This window comes from Pelecanus crispus, chromosome 6 (assembly GCF_030463565.1).
Source record: "Pelecanus crispus isolate bPelCri1 chromosome 6, bPelCri1.pri, whole genome shotgun sequence".
NCBI lineage: Eukaryota > Metazoa > Chordata > Aves > Pelecaniformes > Pelecanidae > Pelecanus > Pelecanus crispus.
The window spans coordinates 36,323,468-36,336,867 of record NC_134648.1 but is presented as its reverse complement, the minus strand read 5'-3'; the positions used below and the strand labels follow the sequence as shown (position 1 = coordinate 36,336,867).

Here is a 13,400-nt window from a genome sequence, read left to right as displayed (position 1 = left end):
GAACCTGAGGCACAGGACACTTCCCAACAGCAGCGTTCAGTATAAGCATTGTGTGCTGAGCACCTGCTCTGGTACCTCGAGTCCACCTGCATCAGGAGAGCCTGCTGGAGCTGCCCCACAGTCCCTGAGGCTCTCCCCTTCCCACATGACATTCAGAGTAGGGAACTGCAGACCTGCTAGCTCTCTGACCCTTCAAGTAAGCCTACAATGGCACTGTACAAGTAGTTACAGAGTAACCTGACCACTGAACCAAGCTGCTCCTTAATCTTAACAAAGGGAACATCGCTTTGACTGAAAGGCTGGATTAATGGCAGTCAGGCCCCTTCCATGAGGAGCCCACTGAAGCAGATGACAATTTCATTCTCTGCCATGGCCCACAAACCTCCCTAAAGAGACAGTCAAAAGACCACTGGCAAGTCTGTTCTCCAAAAAGAAAGTTTGATAGGTGCGTTTGTTTTGTGTGGGGGTAGTCAGGAAGTTTCTCAAAGAAGGAATTAATAAAGCACGAGGCCACAGATTCCATAATGCAGCAAGTGTAGAGTATTGCAAATGAGTACTGGTTGTCTTTACCAGACCTGCACCACATCTATACGCAATTTTTTTTATGTGCCTTTATCTAAATGGACCTTACGACCACTTTCAGTGTTTTCCAAGGTAAGCAATCACTAAGGTCCATCTCAGAAACTACCTTCAAAAAATGAAGAGGGTGCTTAGAATTACATAATTTCTTAAAACACGAAGGGTGGAATAAACGTCTCATGCAGTATACGGCATTAGTGGAAATGTAATTACAGTGAAAGCAAGGATGAAAATTGCTCCACTCTACAGTAGATGTCATTTGGATGTTTTTACATCCAAAACCAACAAACAAGAATATACACATAAAACTTACATAATAGAAAATGGAGGAAAAGTGAGTTTAGAACATGTCTGTCATCAGGCACAGCTTAAAAGCATTTGGAGTAAACTGCAGTCAGTTGTAAAGATTTCAACTTTGTCAGCAAACTGTGACTGAAAGAAACTGTTCTCAGTTTCCAATAGTAATTGAATATCTGAGCAATCTTGGACTGGACTGTGATAATGTAAGCCACATTTTGAAACAAAGAAGGAACCCCACAGAAACCTACAAACTTGGATTCTATGCCAATTGGAGTTTAGTGAAAAAGCTTTAAATTGAATTATTTTTCAATTTGAATTAAGGTAAAGAAAAAACACCAAAAATCCACATCATAATAAGGGGCGGGGGGGACGACGGACGACCAACCCAAACCCAGGTAAACCCTCAAATCTTTGCCAGTCCTCTCCCCTAGGATTGCAAATGAGTTCACTTACTGTGCTTGAAAGAGATTAGTAAGAGATGCCTCTAAAACCAGACAGATGCCATGCAAGTTTCTAACTTCCAGATCTCAAAGGATCTCAGTCCTGCTCTTCAGTATCCCCAGAACATTTTGACTGGATATGCAATGTCATTCTAACACTATGGCAGTACACGTACCCCTGTCCAGTCTTTTAGCATTACAGCGTAATTTGCGCTCCTGTAAGCTTTTCTATTGCCAGCCAAGTCCTGATCCTGCTGTTCTTATCCAAAATATCCATCTTTGCTCTGCAGCTGCCTCAGTCACTTTAGATATGCAGAATCTTGTTCGTACAGTGTTTTCCAGTAGAATCTGGATACTTGGCAATTTTCCAGTAAAGAAAGCCAAATTCTTATTTTCACTAATGCCACTTTACACCACTCTGACAGGCACATCTCTATCTCAAGTGATAAGCAGAGTGCAATGATATACTGTAATCAAGGAAGAGATCCCCACTGCAAGTAACAGTTTTATTGGATGGCTCAGTGCTTAGGGATTTTTTGCTTTCACACCATAACTCAGTGCAAAGTAGAAGCCACCACTGCCTCACCTTCTCAGCTAATAGCTCTCGGATCTTGCTTGCCTGCAAGCGGAATTTGAAGAGCTGGGACTCCAATGCAAGGCATCGCTTTTGCCAGTCCATGCAGCTACCATTCTCCACTGTGAGTTCTGCCATTGTGAAGTTAATCATCCACTTGGGATGTCGTCTGAAGTGCTCTAAAAATCCTACAGAAGAGAAGGGAAAAATACATATTTTAGCCTGGCAAACTTTTTACCCCTTGTGCCTAGCCTTCCTTGGTCCATCTTACAGGACTGGTAACAAAAACCATTTCTTCTGCGAGCAGAAGATGAAATGGTACTATCCCAAGTTGTTGATATTGCCCTCTGCCAGAAGTAATTTTTAATGGATAACAGATAAATATTCAAATAAACTTTTACCTTTAGAGCGAGTAAATAATTTACTAATGTATCATACCATATATTCCACAAACAGTCTTACTGCCATCCTTACAGACTTGCTCAGCATCTGCCTATAGACTAGGAGCATTTTTACTCCTGCCTCCGTTATACCAGTATGGCTGTAAACTCTCAAGTCACTGAAAGTGACTCTTAAAAGTAACTCAGGTCACACACCCATATCAACTTGGGGCTCCAGTGCCTATCTCATAGACTCTGTTAAGAGGGTGTGATGTATGAAGCAACAGTGGTCCCAATCCCTAACTACTAGATACAGTCAGTCTACAAGAAGAGTGCAAGAGTAGCTGTACTACAGTATCTAAACAATCACTCTGGTAAAACATAAAGAGATCCCAGCCAGGAATAAGCTAGGGCAGAAGACAAAACATGCAGGTCTACTGAAGTCCTTGTAGACATCAAGAGATATACACAGCTCCACAAAGTGGAAAAAGCTGTGTTTTTTTAGGTTGTTTTATTTTCTTACTCAGTAACTGTTTAGACATTTCGGATACTTTGTGCTCATTTTAAAAGATATATAAAATGTAGGTAACAAGTGTCCTTAATCAAATTCAGGCGTTTGTGAGCACTCACAAACAGGTTTACAATACCAGCTCAGTGTGTGCAGTCCAGCAGCCAGAGGTATAACCCTACAATAACAAGTGTTCACAAAGCCAGAACAGTTATTAATTCATCAGTTTCACCAAAACACTGAAACCCATACTTAAAGGGACTTCTCACCCACTCACAGGCAAACTCAGTGCTTTCCTGAACTGGGACCAAAGTAACAGGCCAAGACTTGGGAGAGAGCAGTGAAGTCATTCAGCCTCATTGCCTTTACATCTGCTTTTTCAGGGTGGGAAAGCTGAAGATGTACCCCTAGTTGTACCCACTTGCTGGGACACCTCACCCATATTTTGCATGTAAGAGACCTGAGATTCAAGTTACCCTAAGTGTACATAACAGTGTAAGCATACATAACACAGCAAGCCACTCTATCCAGCTACTTCCCTGCTGTTCTACATTTTATACCCTTCAGCTAAAAACATTACTTGTAAGTTATTTCATATACAGGTTGCTTTGTTCAGTAGTAGAAAGTCTTCCAGGCAGTGAGTTGCTTGCCTTTCCAATGATTTGGGAAATACTATTCCAGGTCAGAAGGGAGGTTTAAGTAAAACAAGGAAAAGGCCCAGTCACGTTTACTACTGCATCACTAAAAACACTCTGTGATAGGAAGGAAGACCAGCATTCTACAAGCAGCCTACCCACAGCTTTACAGAAATACAGAGGCCATCCTTTTCCACAGCGCAGTCCAGCACGTCGATCTAGTCTCTAGCCTAGCTGCTTGTCAGGCATTTAACCACGCTACTTTTGGCACACTTCACAACATTTTAGGGTTTCCCTCTAAGGTAGTGCTATCAGTCCTTCTCAAGCCAAAAGACTGCACTAGTCATGGAAGGATCCTACAGCACCATAAGTTTGTTTACAGGTAACTCTGTTCTGGACATAATACTTCAACTCTCAAATGAAATTCTGTTCTCTTTCATATAGGCATAGAGATTTTTAGTCTTTATTCATAGAGTTTAAGTCCAAAGAAGACATATGAATTAATGGGATAAACTCTTAACGGCACAAAGTAAAATTAGTCTGATTTACCACACAGCTTATGCCAGAGCAAAAGTAATTTTCCTCAGATAGTCCATAACTTCTGGTTGAACTAAAATACCCCGTTCTGAATAGGAAGCCTAAGACTGGGATAGATGTCCTGAAACGTTAAGTCTCATTCATTCTCACTGTAGAAAATAGCATCATATAATCACTTTCATAAATGAACACAGCCCTTCCCTAGAACCGTGCAGGTAGTTTTGCTCCCACTATTCCTGTTGTTCTAGAACCTCACCCCTCTAATGAGCCGCCTTCTAATTACCAGCATAAATATAATCCTAACCAGCTTGTATCTGTTCATTCTTGTACAACATTGCCCTTCAGCTTAGCTATTTTTTTCCCTCGCTCATATTTACCCCTTGGTATATTTATAGATATCAAAAGCTTCTCCTTGAAGACCTCATTTTGCAAGGCTAGAGATAAGGGGCTCCTTTAGTCTCATAAGAAAAGCTCACCACTCTCCCTCCACACCTGTTCCAGCTTTAGTGCACATCATATAAAAGAATTGGGTTTTATCTTTCTCACTCCCCTTCATAGACATGGGTGACCACGACTGCATCTGGAAGGCAACATGCAGCCTCACCAAAGCGTTGCATAAAGGCATTTAGTACTTTCTGCTCTCCTAGGGAATACCTCACCTGATTGCATCTGCATTTTTTACAGCCACATTACACTGGTGGTCGACATTCACAGGCAAGCCAACGCAACTGGAGCAGAGGAATCTCAGCTGGCTGTGCCTTTGCAAATGCCAGACATGGGAGTGCAGGGGTCCCATTACAATGACACTGGAACAGATTAATGAAGCTCAAGTCTGTGCCAGATCTCCACAAGATCAAGGACCTCTGTACTACAGTCCACTGCAAAATTTAACAGGCCCATGGTTACCCTATGATTGATTAGTATATCCAGATCTTTTCCTCCTCTGCTGTTTCCAAATAGTGCACTCCCAGGTTTTGTGCCGGCTTTATTACTACTTCTAATGTGCGATTTTACTTTGTGTCATTAGAGTTTATTGCATCCTTACTAATCCCCTGGGTCAGTCAACTCTTCCAGCAAAATACCTACCTTCTAACAGCCCCCACTTCTGCACAGTGTTGTCACATTCTCTTTTGTCATTTCTTTGTCTATCTTATCATTGTTCTATTAATCCCCATCTCCTCCACTTAAGCTAATAACTTCCCCACATGTCATCGTATCAAATGATTTCTGAAGGCCAGAGATTAGAATTATGGCTTTTCCTCTCTAGCAAAAACCTTACCCTTTTTCAGAGAAAGATACTGTATCACAATGTCTCACATTTACCCCTAAATTACGTTACCCCTAAACTCTATTTACAACTTCAAATTTGTTCTGAATTCTCACTGTTAAATGCGTCATTCCTTCTCCCCCATTCACCTAAACATAAGCAGTTCATCTGTACTTTATGAATTACAATATCAACTTTATTTTGACAGATTGACTTTAAACCCTTGCTACTGGACCTGCTATTTCATACGCTATTTTTTGGTAATTCTTAACCATCTTAATCCTTTAAATTCTTTGATCCCACCCCAGATATTGGTACTTTTCATATCAGATAAAGAATTTATATGGTTATATAGACCATATTTATATGGTTATATAAAATGGGTTATTTTTTTCCCTTTGGCATATGAAGAAGTTGGGAATCAGATACTTTCAGGTGCAGTATTCTTACTTTAGGAACTTGGAAAATAGGAGACAGCCACTTTGTTCAAACAAGCTGAGATTTCCAAAAGTTCACTCTTAAATGCATACAGAAGCTTCTTAAAGAGCAGCTTGATTTTCAGTGTTAAGTATCAAAAAACTTCCAGCAAAGATAATGGGAGCTAAAGTCCTTAGAACTTACCAGGGGGAAAAAATGACTGAAATAACTGCTAAATGCAGACATGAGACTTGTAGTTTTGACTATATCTGTTAAGTTTTGATCAACATCACAGTTCTGACACTAAATGCTGTATCCAAAATAAATATGAATATATTTACTTGGAGTGCCCATATCCAGTCATAATTCTGATGAAGCTAAAATTTATACCAGAATGTCACAGAGTTTTTTTTTGTTTAGACCAGATTCAGCTGGTGTCCCAGATGTTGGTGGATCCAGACTAGAATTCAAAACACTTCAGAGACTTTGTATATTTCCACCTGAAAAGCCTTCTGAGAATAAAAAGCAATTAAATCAACATGAAGACTTTCACGTGCAGATATAAATGCAAGTAAAGTGTTTGCAGCTTTGTTCATTCAGCGCAAACAATGCAGGCAAGTGAAACAGTATTTCTATATTTCAAATACAAGTGTCTCCTCAGCTCAGGAATCAGTTTACCCAGGCTGTTATGGGGGATTCAGTCAGCATAGAAGGAGCGCAGTTCTTGGCACCTGCCAGTCAAATGCACCAGACCCTGCCTGAACACCGAGCTGAATAGTGGTCTAACTTTCAGCTACCATCTTACTACAAAAGGAATCAGTAGAAATGTGATAAATGTAACACACAAAGGGAGAGAGATTTCCTCCCATGTCACTGCACCAACACCAAGAGGGTCAGCAGTATGGGCGATGGTCAAAAGTCAGTGCAGACACCCCGTACTATTAATCAACTCCCTGCCCCCAAGTCACCTCATTTTCCACCTCACAACCAGTTTCACCCCGCAGCTTTTTAACCCTGAGGCCATTGGAATTGTTCAGCCACACGGTCATTTCCCATTCACGACCGTGGCCTGGGATGTGCAGAGCACAGGGGAAATATAACGTGCCAAGCTGTGGGAAAGGCAAGGTCTGTCGAGGGCCACGAGGGGAAAAAAAAAAAAGAAGAAAAAAAAAAATAATCCGTCTACATCAGCGCAGGTGGCTTGACTAGTAAAAGTGCCAGAAGGCAGGAAAAGGGCTCCTGGTTTTGCCATGCTGCCTCCAGAGGTCTTGCCCCACACACCCAAGCTTACCAGGAAGAGACCGCAGGACTTACATATATTTACTCTTGGCTGCATTTTTCCCCTCGTGTCGCCGTTCCTCCCCCCCACCTCCTCCATGCGGCTTCAGGGACCAAAGTCCCAGACCCGAAGACAAACCTACTTATTTTAAGCAGCAAACCTCAATTAACAGAGATGACACAGCATCACCCCCAGGGCGCCCCAGCCAGTCCCCTTACCGTCACCTTGAAGAAAGAAAAGAGGGGGGAAGATGACAGCCCCTAGGACAGCCAGCCCCGCACAGAGCAGCCCTCCAAAGCCCCCGACCGCCCTCCCTCCCCACCCGAGGGCCCGCCGCCGGCAGACACCTCCCCCGGCAGCGAGCGGGGGCCCGGGCCGCCCTCACCTTGGCCGGCGCGGGGGTCTCGCCCCGGCGGAGCGGGGCAGTGACAGGCGCAGCCGGCGGCGGCCGCAGGGCTCCTCACCCGGCGCGGCGGCGGGGAGCGCGGCGGGGAGCGCGGCGGAGCCGGCCCTCGCCGCGGGTGGTGCGCGGCGCCGGGTGGCAGGCAGGTGCCCGGCGCGGCTTCTGTCCCCTTCAGCACTCTCCCATTCTCTCCCCGTTTTCCTTCGAGCGGGAGAGCCCGGCTCAAGTATCAGAGCCAGCCCTCCCGAGGAGCGCAGGAACTGACATCACCCGCCCCGGGCTTTTAACCCCTTCTCGGGCTCGGCGGCGGAGCAGGTGGGGCGGGCAGCGCCCTGCCCCGGGTGCCGGGGCGGCCCGGCAGGAGAAGAGCCGCAGCCGCGCTCTGCCCCTGGTGGAGACATCCCCCTCCCCGCCCACCCTGCAGCCTCGGGGGCTTCCACTGAGGCCGGGAGTGCGGGGAACGGGCCGGTGCTGACCGGGCAGCCCGGGCCGGGCTCCCCGCGGCCGCCCGGAGCGGAGCGCCTGCCCGCTGCCCCCTCAGGCGGGAGCGCCGCTGCTCCCCCTGCGCCGGGCAGCCATCTTGTTCTGCCAAGCGCCTTTGGGCAAAAGCCGAACGGCGCTGGAGGACCCCCTGGGCAGAGCTCCTGGCGGCTGCAGGCTTCTTCCTCGGGCCTGCCAAACGGGCAAGCGGTGATGCTGGGCCCTTGTTGCCTGGGATCCCCCTTGCAGCCGTCTCCCAACCTTCAGAGCTGATGTTCCCAAACCATCCTCAGCCCTGAGGCGCAGCGGTGTTTTCTATGGAGCAGTCAGGCGGGGAGCTGGCATCCGCAGCACCATGCTGCCTGCAGGGGCTGGTGGAGCGTCCCAGGCTCCAGCTGGAGCACCCTTCACTGGTTGCTGGCAGCCCCAGGGCATGGGGTTGGTGGCAGGATAGAGATGAAAACCAAATGAGTTTAACGGTGGCTCTCCTGACCAGAGGATGGACACCATCCTGCCCCACGCACTTGGGCCATCTCTCACACAAAATGGCGCAAACAGGTCTGGGGCTTCAAGCATTTCTAATGATAGCTGCCAGCACACAAAATACTTTATTCAGGGATAGGGCCACCACTTACAGGGCTGTTTTACATGCAGCATTCCCTTATATGGCTATATATTGACTTATATGAATATATACTGCCCGTGTTACTCAAATGGAGCCGGCAATCTTGCTGCGGAGGAAGGCCAGCCGCTGGGAGTGAGCGTGCTGCTGCCTGCTGCTGCCCTCTGCGGCAGGCAGTCGCTGTGGCCCCCCAGGCTGGCGGAGCCCACGTTTTATCTCTTAATATTGAGCAGACCATGGCAGGCACATGGAAGAGAAAGGGACTGGAGCCAAATGGGGGCTCTGGGATCAAACGTCCCCAGGGCTTTGGGCCTTAGACCAGCGAGTTTCAAAGGGAAAGGTCATTCACTCTCGTTCAGGTCTAGCAAATACTTGTTACTTATTCCATCATCAGGCACATTACTTTTGTCAAAGATACTTTAAAAAATTTTCTGTGAAGCTTTCCTCAGTGGGGATAATGACAGTCATGCTGACATGTTCTCTCTGGCCAATTTGCATGTGCCTTTGACATGGCCTGCTTTGGCACCATGAAAGGTGGTCTCACCACCTCTAGAAAGTGAGTGGGGCTTGTTGGGAAAGGGCTGCACCCAAAAGATTGAGTGATTATGAGAGATCCATGAATGCTCTGAAACTCTGCTTTGGCTCTTGTTGAGACTGCCCACACGCAGAACAGGGCAGCCTGAAATAAACAGGCTTAAAACAATCTGTGGAGGAAGCAGGCAGAAGAACTGAACAAAGTTATCTCCTAGTACTGTAAGCAACACTATTCACTAGGCATGGTTAAACAAGATCTTAAGTGTGGTTATCTGGCTCACAGATATTGCCTGGTCTGAGATCTGCTGTTTATTAAACTGCTGTTGTAAACTCCTTCCTCACATTGATAGCGTGCTTGCACTGGTGTCTCAGCAGAGACACAATGGGTAGCAAATCACTTACTACGCACAAATAAAAAGACTGATGTGATTAAGTGAGTAAAATATCGAAATATAACTAAAAACATAAGGTCAAAATTTGGACATTGGAGCGACGAAAGGCAGACTCTGAAATCTGTACCTCATTATCCAAATAAGTAGTCAGATTTCCAAAGATGCTGTGGACCTTGCAGTTCCCTAAAGATTGTTTCACTTTAGATTTCTCATCCGTTTCCAGTTTCATGGGAATTTGGCTGAATGAAGCTGCCTGTCCTCTCTAGCTAAAAGGCAAAGCATGCATTACAGAGCTGGTTCAGGCAGAGAGCAGGATAGCACTACGCAGAGATGGCCAGAGAGCCAAGTGGAGACAGGCAAAGAACTGAAAAGAAACAGGCAGCTGTCGAGGAGCTCTCCCATTCAGCCAGCTGAGCAGGGACAGGCAGGAATACAGGCAGAGATGCAGCTGGCTGTTGGGACACTGTCACCCAAAGAGATTTCTCCAGCAATTCCCAGTGGAAGGGATTCCAATTGCCTACAGTCTGTATGTTGTGTGTGTGCCTGTATTAATCGTTACTCCCAATGATCAAGGAAATGTAATAAATAACCAGAACCAACAGGATCTGTGGCTCCCTGCAGGTATTTCAGAGGGCAAAAGGTAGCTTCATGCTTTACAGAGTCCCTTCCTGAACTGAGGCTGGCCAAAGACAAAATGGGAAAAGGAGCTATTCCCTTCATGCTCCCCATCCTATTCCTGACTCAGCCACAGCATGCAACCACAGTATTTCTTAATCTGAATTTGATGAGGTATTTTTATTCTTCCTTTAGAGGCACTGGTCAAGTTCTCTCATTTGCACCAGCAAAGCCAACAGGATTGTATCGCTAACTGAAATGTCAATCTGGCCTTGTGTTTTTCCCAGGCAATGAAGCTTGACTGCCAGGACATTCCTCAGCCACTGAACTTTATACAAAGTACCTCCCCAAGAATTGCCTGCATGCACCTTGCTTTAACCCCTGGAGGCCCAGAACCACATCGGCACTCACACAACTATGTGCTGCCATTTCTTTAATGCAGATATTCTACAAAGCTATGCCTCCTGGTGCCTTCTGTTGCTTCTGTTAAATTATTTAACAAAATTATTATTTAAAAAATTTTAATTAAAAATGTGGCTTCTATTAAATAACGCAAATAGAAAAATAGTTTTGACTTCCAAGGGAGAAGGTTGTAAGAACAGCCAGTAGTATCTCACAGTTCCCAAGTGATTTCCCTTGGCAGTTATCTTTAGTATGTCTGCTCAAGCACTCTATATCAGGTCCTTACAATTTGCAGACAAATCATTCAGCAGAAAGTAAAATTTACTGTAAACAGCAAATATCTTATTGACAAAACAAATTCGCTGGCAGATCCAAGAGGACTAGCTTGGCACTGTTAGACTATTGTTATCATAATGCAAGCACAGGCTGTTTTGTTAAGAGCACCATATCCAAGATACCTAAATAGGAGGACAAAAAGATATGCGAGAACAAGGTGTCAGACGATGAGAGCAGAAAAAACGCTGTCTCTAGTAAGCAAAGTTGTCATAGTTCTGCAGGTGGGAGAAGGCATGACGTTCCAGACACAGTGCTGCTGAAAACTTACCAAAGGGGCAAGGACACCAGCCGGACCAAGTCCATGTGTCGGAGCCCCCTGAAGGCTCAATCCTATGTGGGAAAGATCTTGCACGAAAACAAGACAGTGCCTGGAAACACCTGTTCGAGGTACTTGTCTCTTTCCACAGGGAACTTGGGCTTCATACCGTCGTTCTCTAAATTCCACCTATGTTAGAGGCTTAAAGATGTTGAAAATGACCTTGTGCCTCGTTCCCTTACTCTGTTTCTCCTGGGCTGGCAGTGTGCCAACAGACACGACACAGACCTGCATACCCCTGCCTTGCTTCTCTTCTAGTCAGCAACGACTAGGTCATGCAGCAGAAAATAAAGAGACTGGCAGCTGTGGATCACCTCAGTGCATAAACCAGTTGCTCGTGGGAGGACCCAGTGGGAGGGCCAGGAAACCATTGCCCTCCAGTACTTTGTCAGCTGGTTTTGATCGTGTTATGGTCCTCTCATCACACTTCACACACAGGACATAAAGACACTCATGTGTACTATTCAAGCCAGAACTTGAGCGAGAGCGTATGTTTTGTATATACAGTCTTGACTGGCACAGAGCACAACAATGGAGAATTCCCATTTTCCTTAGGGAGTCATCCCAGGGGTAACTCCAGTGGTATCCTCAGTATTAATAGCTCATGCCTTGTTTCATCTCTGGATTTCTCCAATTTCAGCCTCCAAGTATCAGATTGCATTATGTGTTTTTCTGCTAGATTAAGAAGCCATCAAATGTCATTAGTCTGTGACAAAAAACTTCTATAAAATACACATATTTAACATCTCTCACAATAATTAATGTTTTCTAGTGCTTGTATTCTCATAGGTTTGTCTAGATCATAGATTAGACAACTGGAGCTTAAAAAGTAAATTTGGGGTTGTTATCAGCATGCTTGTGTGTGCCTGTTAAACTCCTGTTTCAGAGGGGAGGAGAAAGGAGGACGGCATGTGGGAGTCTTCAGGCTGAGGAGGAGGAAAACAGTCCTTGCAAGTGTATTTGTTTTGTGTGGTCTTTCTGTGTCTGACATTGGCTGGTATGCAGCCCATAAGGTTCCCACATACCACGGCACGCTTTGAATCTTTTTCTGAGTCCACAGGCTACAGCGGTAACTGCTGTGCAACTGATGCCATACATGATGTATCTCACGTGAAAACTGCACCAAGCCCAGATGCTGCAACTATGCAGGCAGAGCTGGCTCAACAGCGCTTGCAAAACTGAGTGTTGCTGCCCTAAGGATGAGGGGCCTGGCTGCTCCTGCCCAGGAAAAGGAGGCATAGAAAGAGGCGGGGTGGAGCTGGGACAAGGTGCTGAAAGGAATCCGGGAGAGCCCTGGAGAGCTGGACCTGCTGTTCCTGCAGTCCCAGTCATGTGAGGGATGGCCACAGTTCTGCTGCTGCAAGGAACAGTCCATATCCCTCCACCCCTCCTTGAACGGCAGCAGCAGGTCTGGCCTCCAGGAGTGTAGCACACGCAAAACAGGCAGCAGCCTATGGTCATTTTGCTTCCCCAGGTTTCCTGTGAAATGTCAGGCAAATACCTATTTACAGAGCTGGTTCTGGAAGCACTGTGAAAAAGCTGCACCAGGGAAAGAGACCCAAACCATGTGGGGATCAGAGAACAGATTATAGATTCTTGGTTTGAATTCAGGCCAAGTAATAGAAATAAAAACCTGCTACCCTCTGACAAGCAGCAGCAGTGACAGCTCTATGGACAGACTGGTCATCTCAGGCCTGTTCTTAAACATCAGCTGTCTGAGGGACATGTTTACTAGGAGCGAGCCCTGAGGAGGCAATAGTGTGTGCTGCAGGTTGCCAGAGGAGCTCCACAGTATAGCATAGACCTCTGTTACTGCTATTGTTGGTTATAGTTCTGCATCCACCCATCATTGCAAACAGTTTCTCAGCAAAAAACCCAGACCACAAGGGATCATGGGGAGTGAACTCGTGTCTGATCCCCACTAGAGCTGTGAAAAGAGTTGTTGGATGGGAGAGGTTTGGGTAGGCCAGGAGAAGGGGTTGTCCTTGTCCCTGCTGTACCCCTATGGTAGAGCTGGGGGGAAATTCCATTTCCAGAGTTGTTAAATCAATACTCTCAGTAAAGTAGGTCCCAGCTTGCCCTCTGTTTGGGTGCTGATCTGAGAACTTCGGCATGAGCACCTGGGGTAGCTCTGTGGTCAGAACAGGAGAGGCTGCACAAAACACCGCGCTCTGATGGAGGATCCCTGCCTCTCCACAACCAGTAGGCTGGCCTGTACTGGCTGGGAGTGGGGGGAGAGAAGGCACTAGTAAGAGACGGGGCTAGTCTGCAGGAAGGGTTTTGGCTGCCTTCCCAGTCTTGCACCGAAGTCAGGCCTACAGCTGCCAGATGTCAGGATGGGGTGTGGAGAAGAACACAGATCCCTGCCGTAGGACTCCTACTCG

The 13,400-nt window shown here is 46.2% G+C and overlaps 1 protein-coding gene across 1 annotated transcript in view; it reads right to left on the bottom strand.

Annotated features, from left to right (window-relative positions):
- Positions 1-11,123, bottom strand: part of PLEKHH1 (pleckstrin homology, MyTH4 and FERM domain containing H1) — a 54,664-nt gene extending 43,541 nt beyond the window's left edge. The window contains exons 1-2 of the mRNA XM_075712684.1: positions 11,069-11,123; positions 1,906-2,081 (exon numbers count right to left, since the gene is read on the bottom strand). Of these exons, the coding sequence (XP_075568799.1) occupies positions 1,906-2,081; positions 11,069-11,123 (231 nt within the window). The remainder of the gene's footprint in view (positions 1-1,905; positions 2,082-11,068) is intronic.
- Between the last annotated feature and the right edge of the window lie 2,277 nt (positions 11,124-13,400).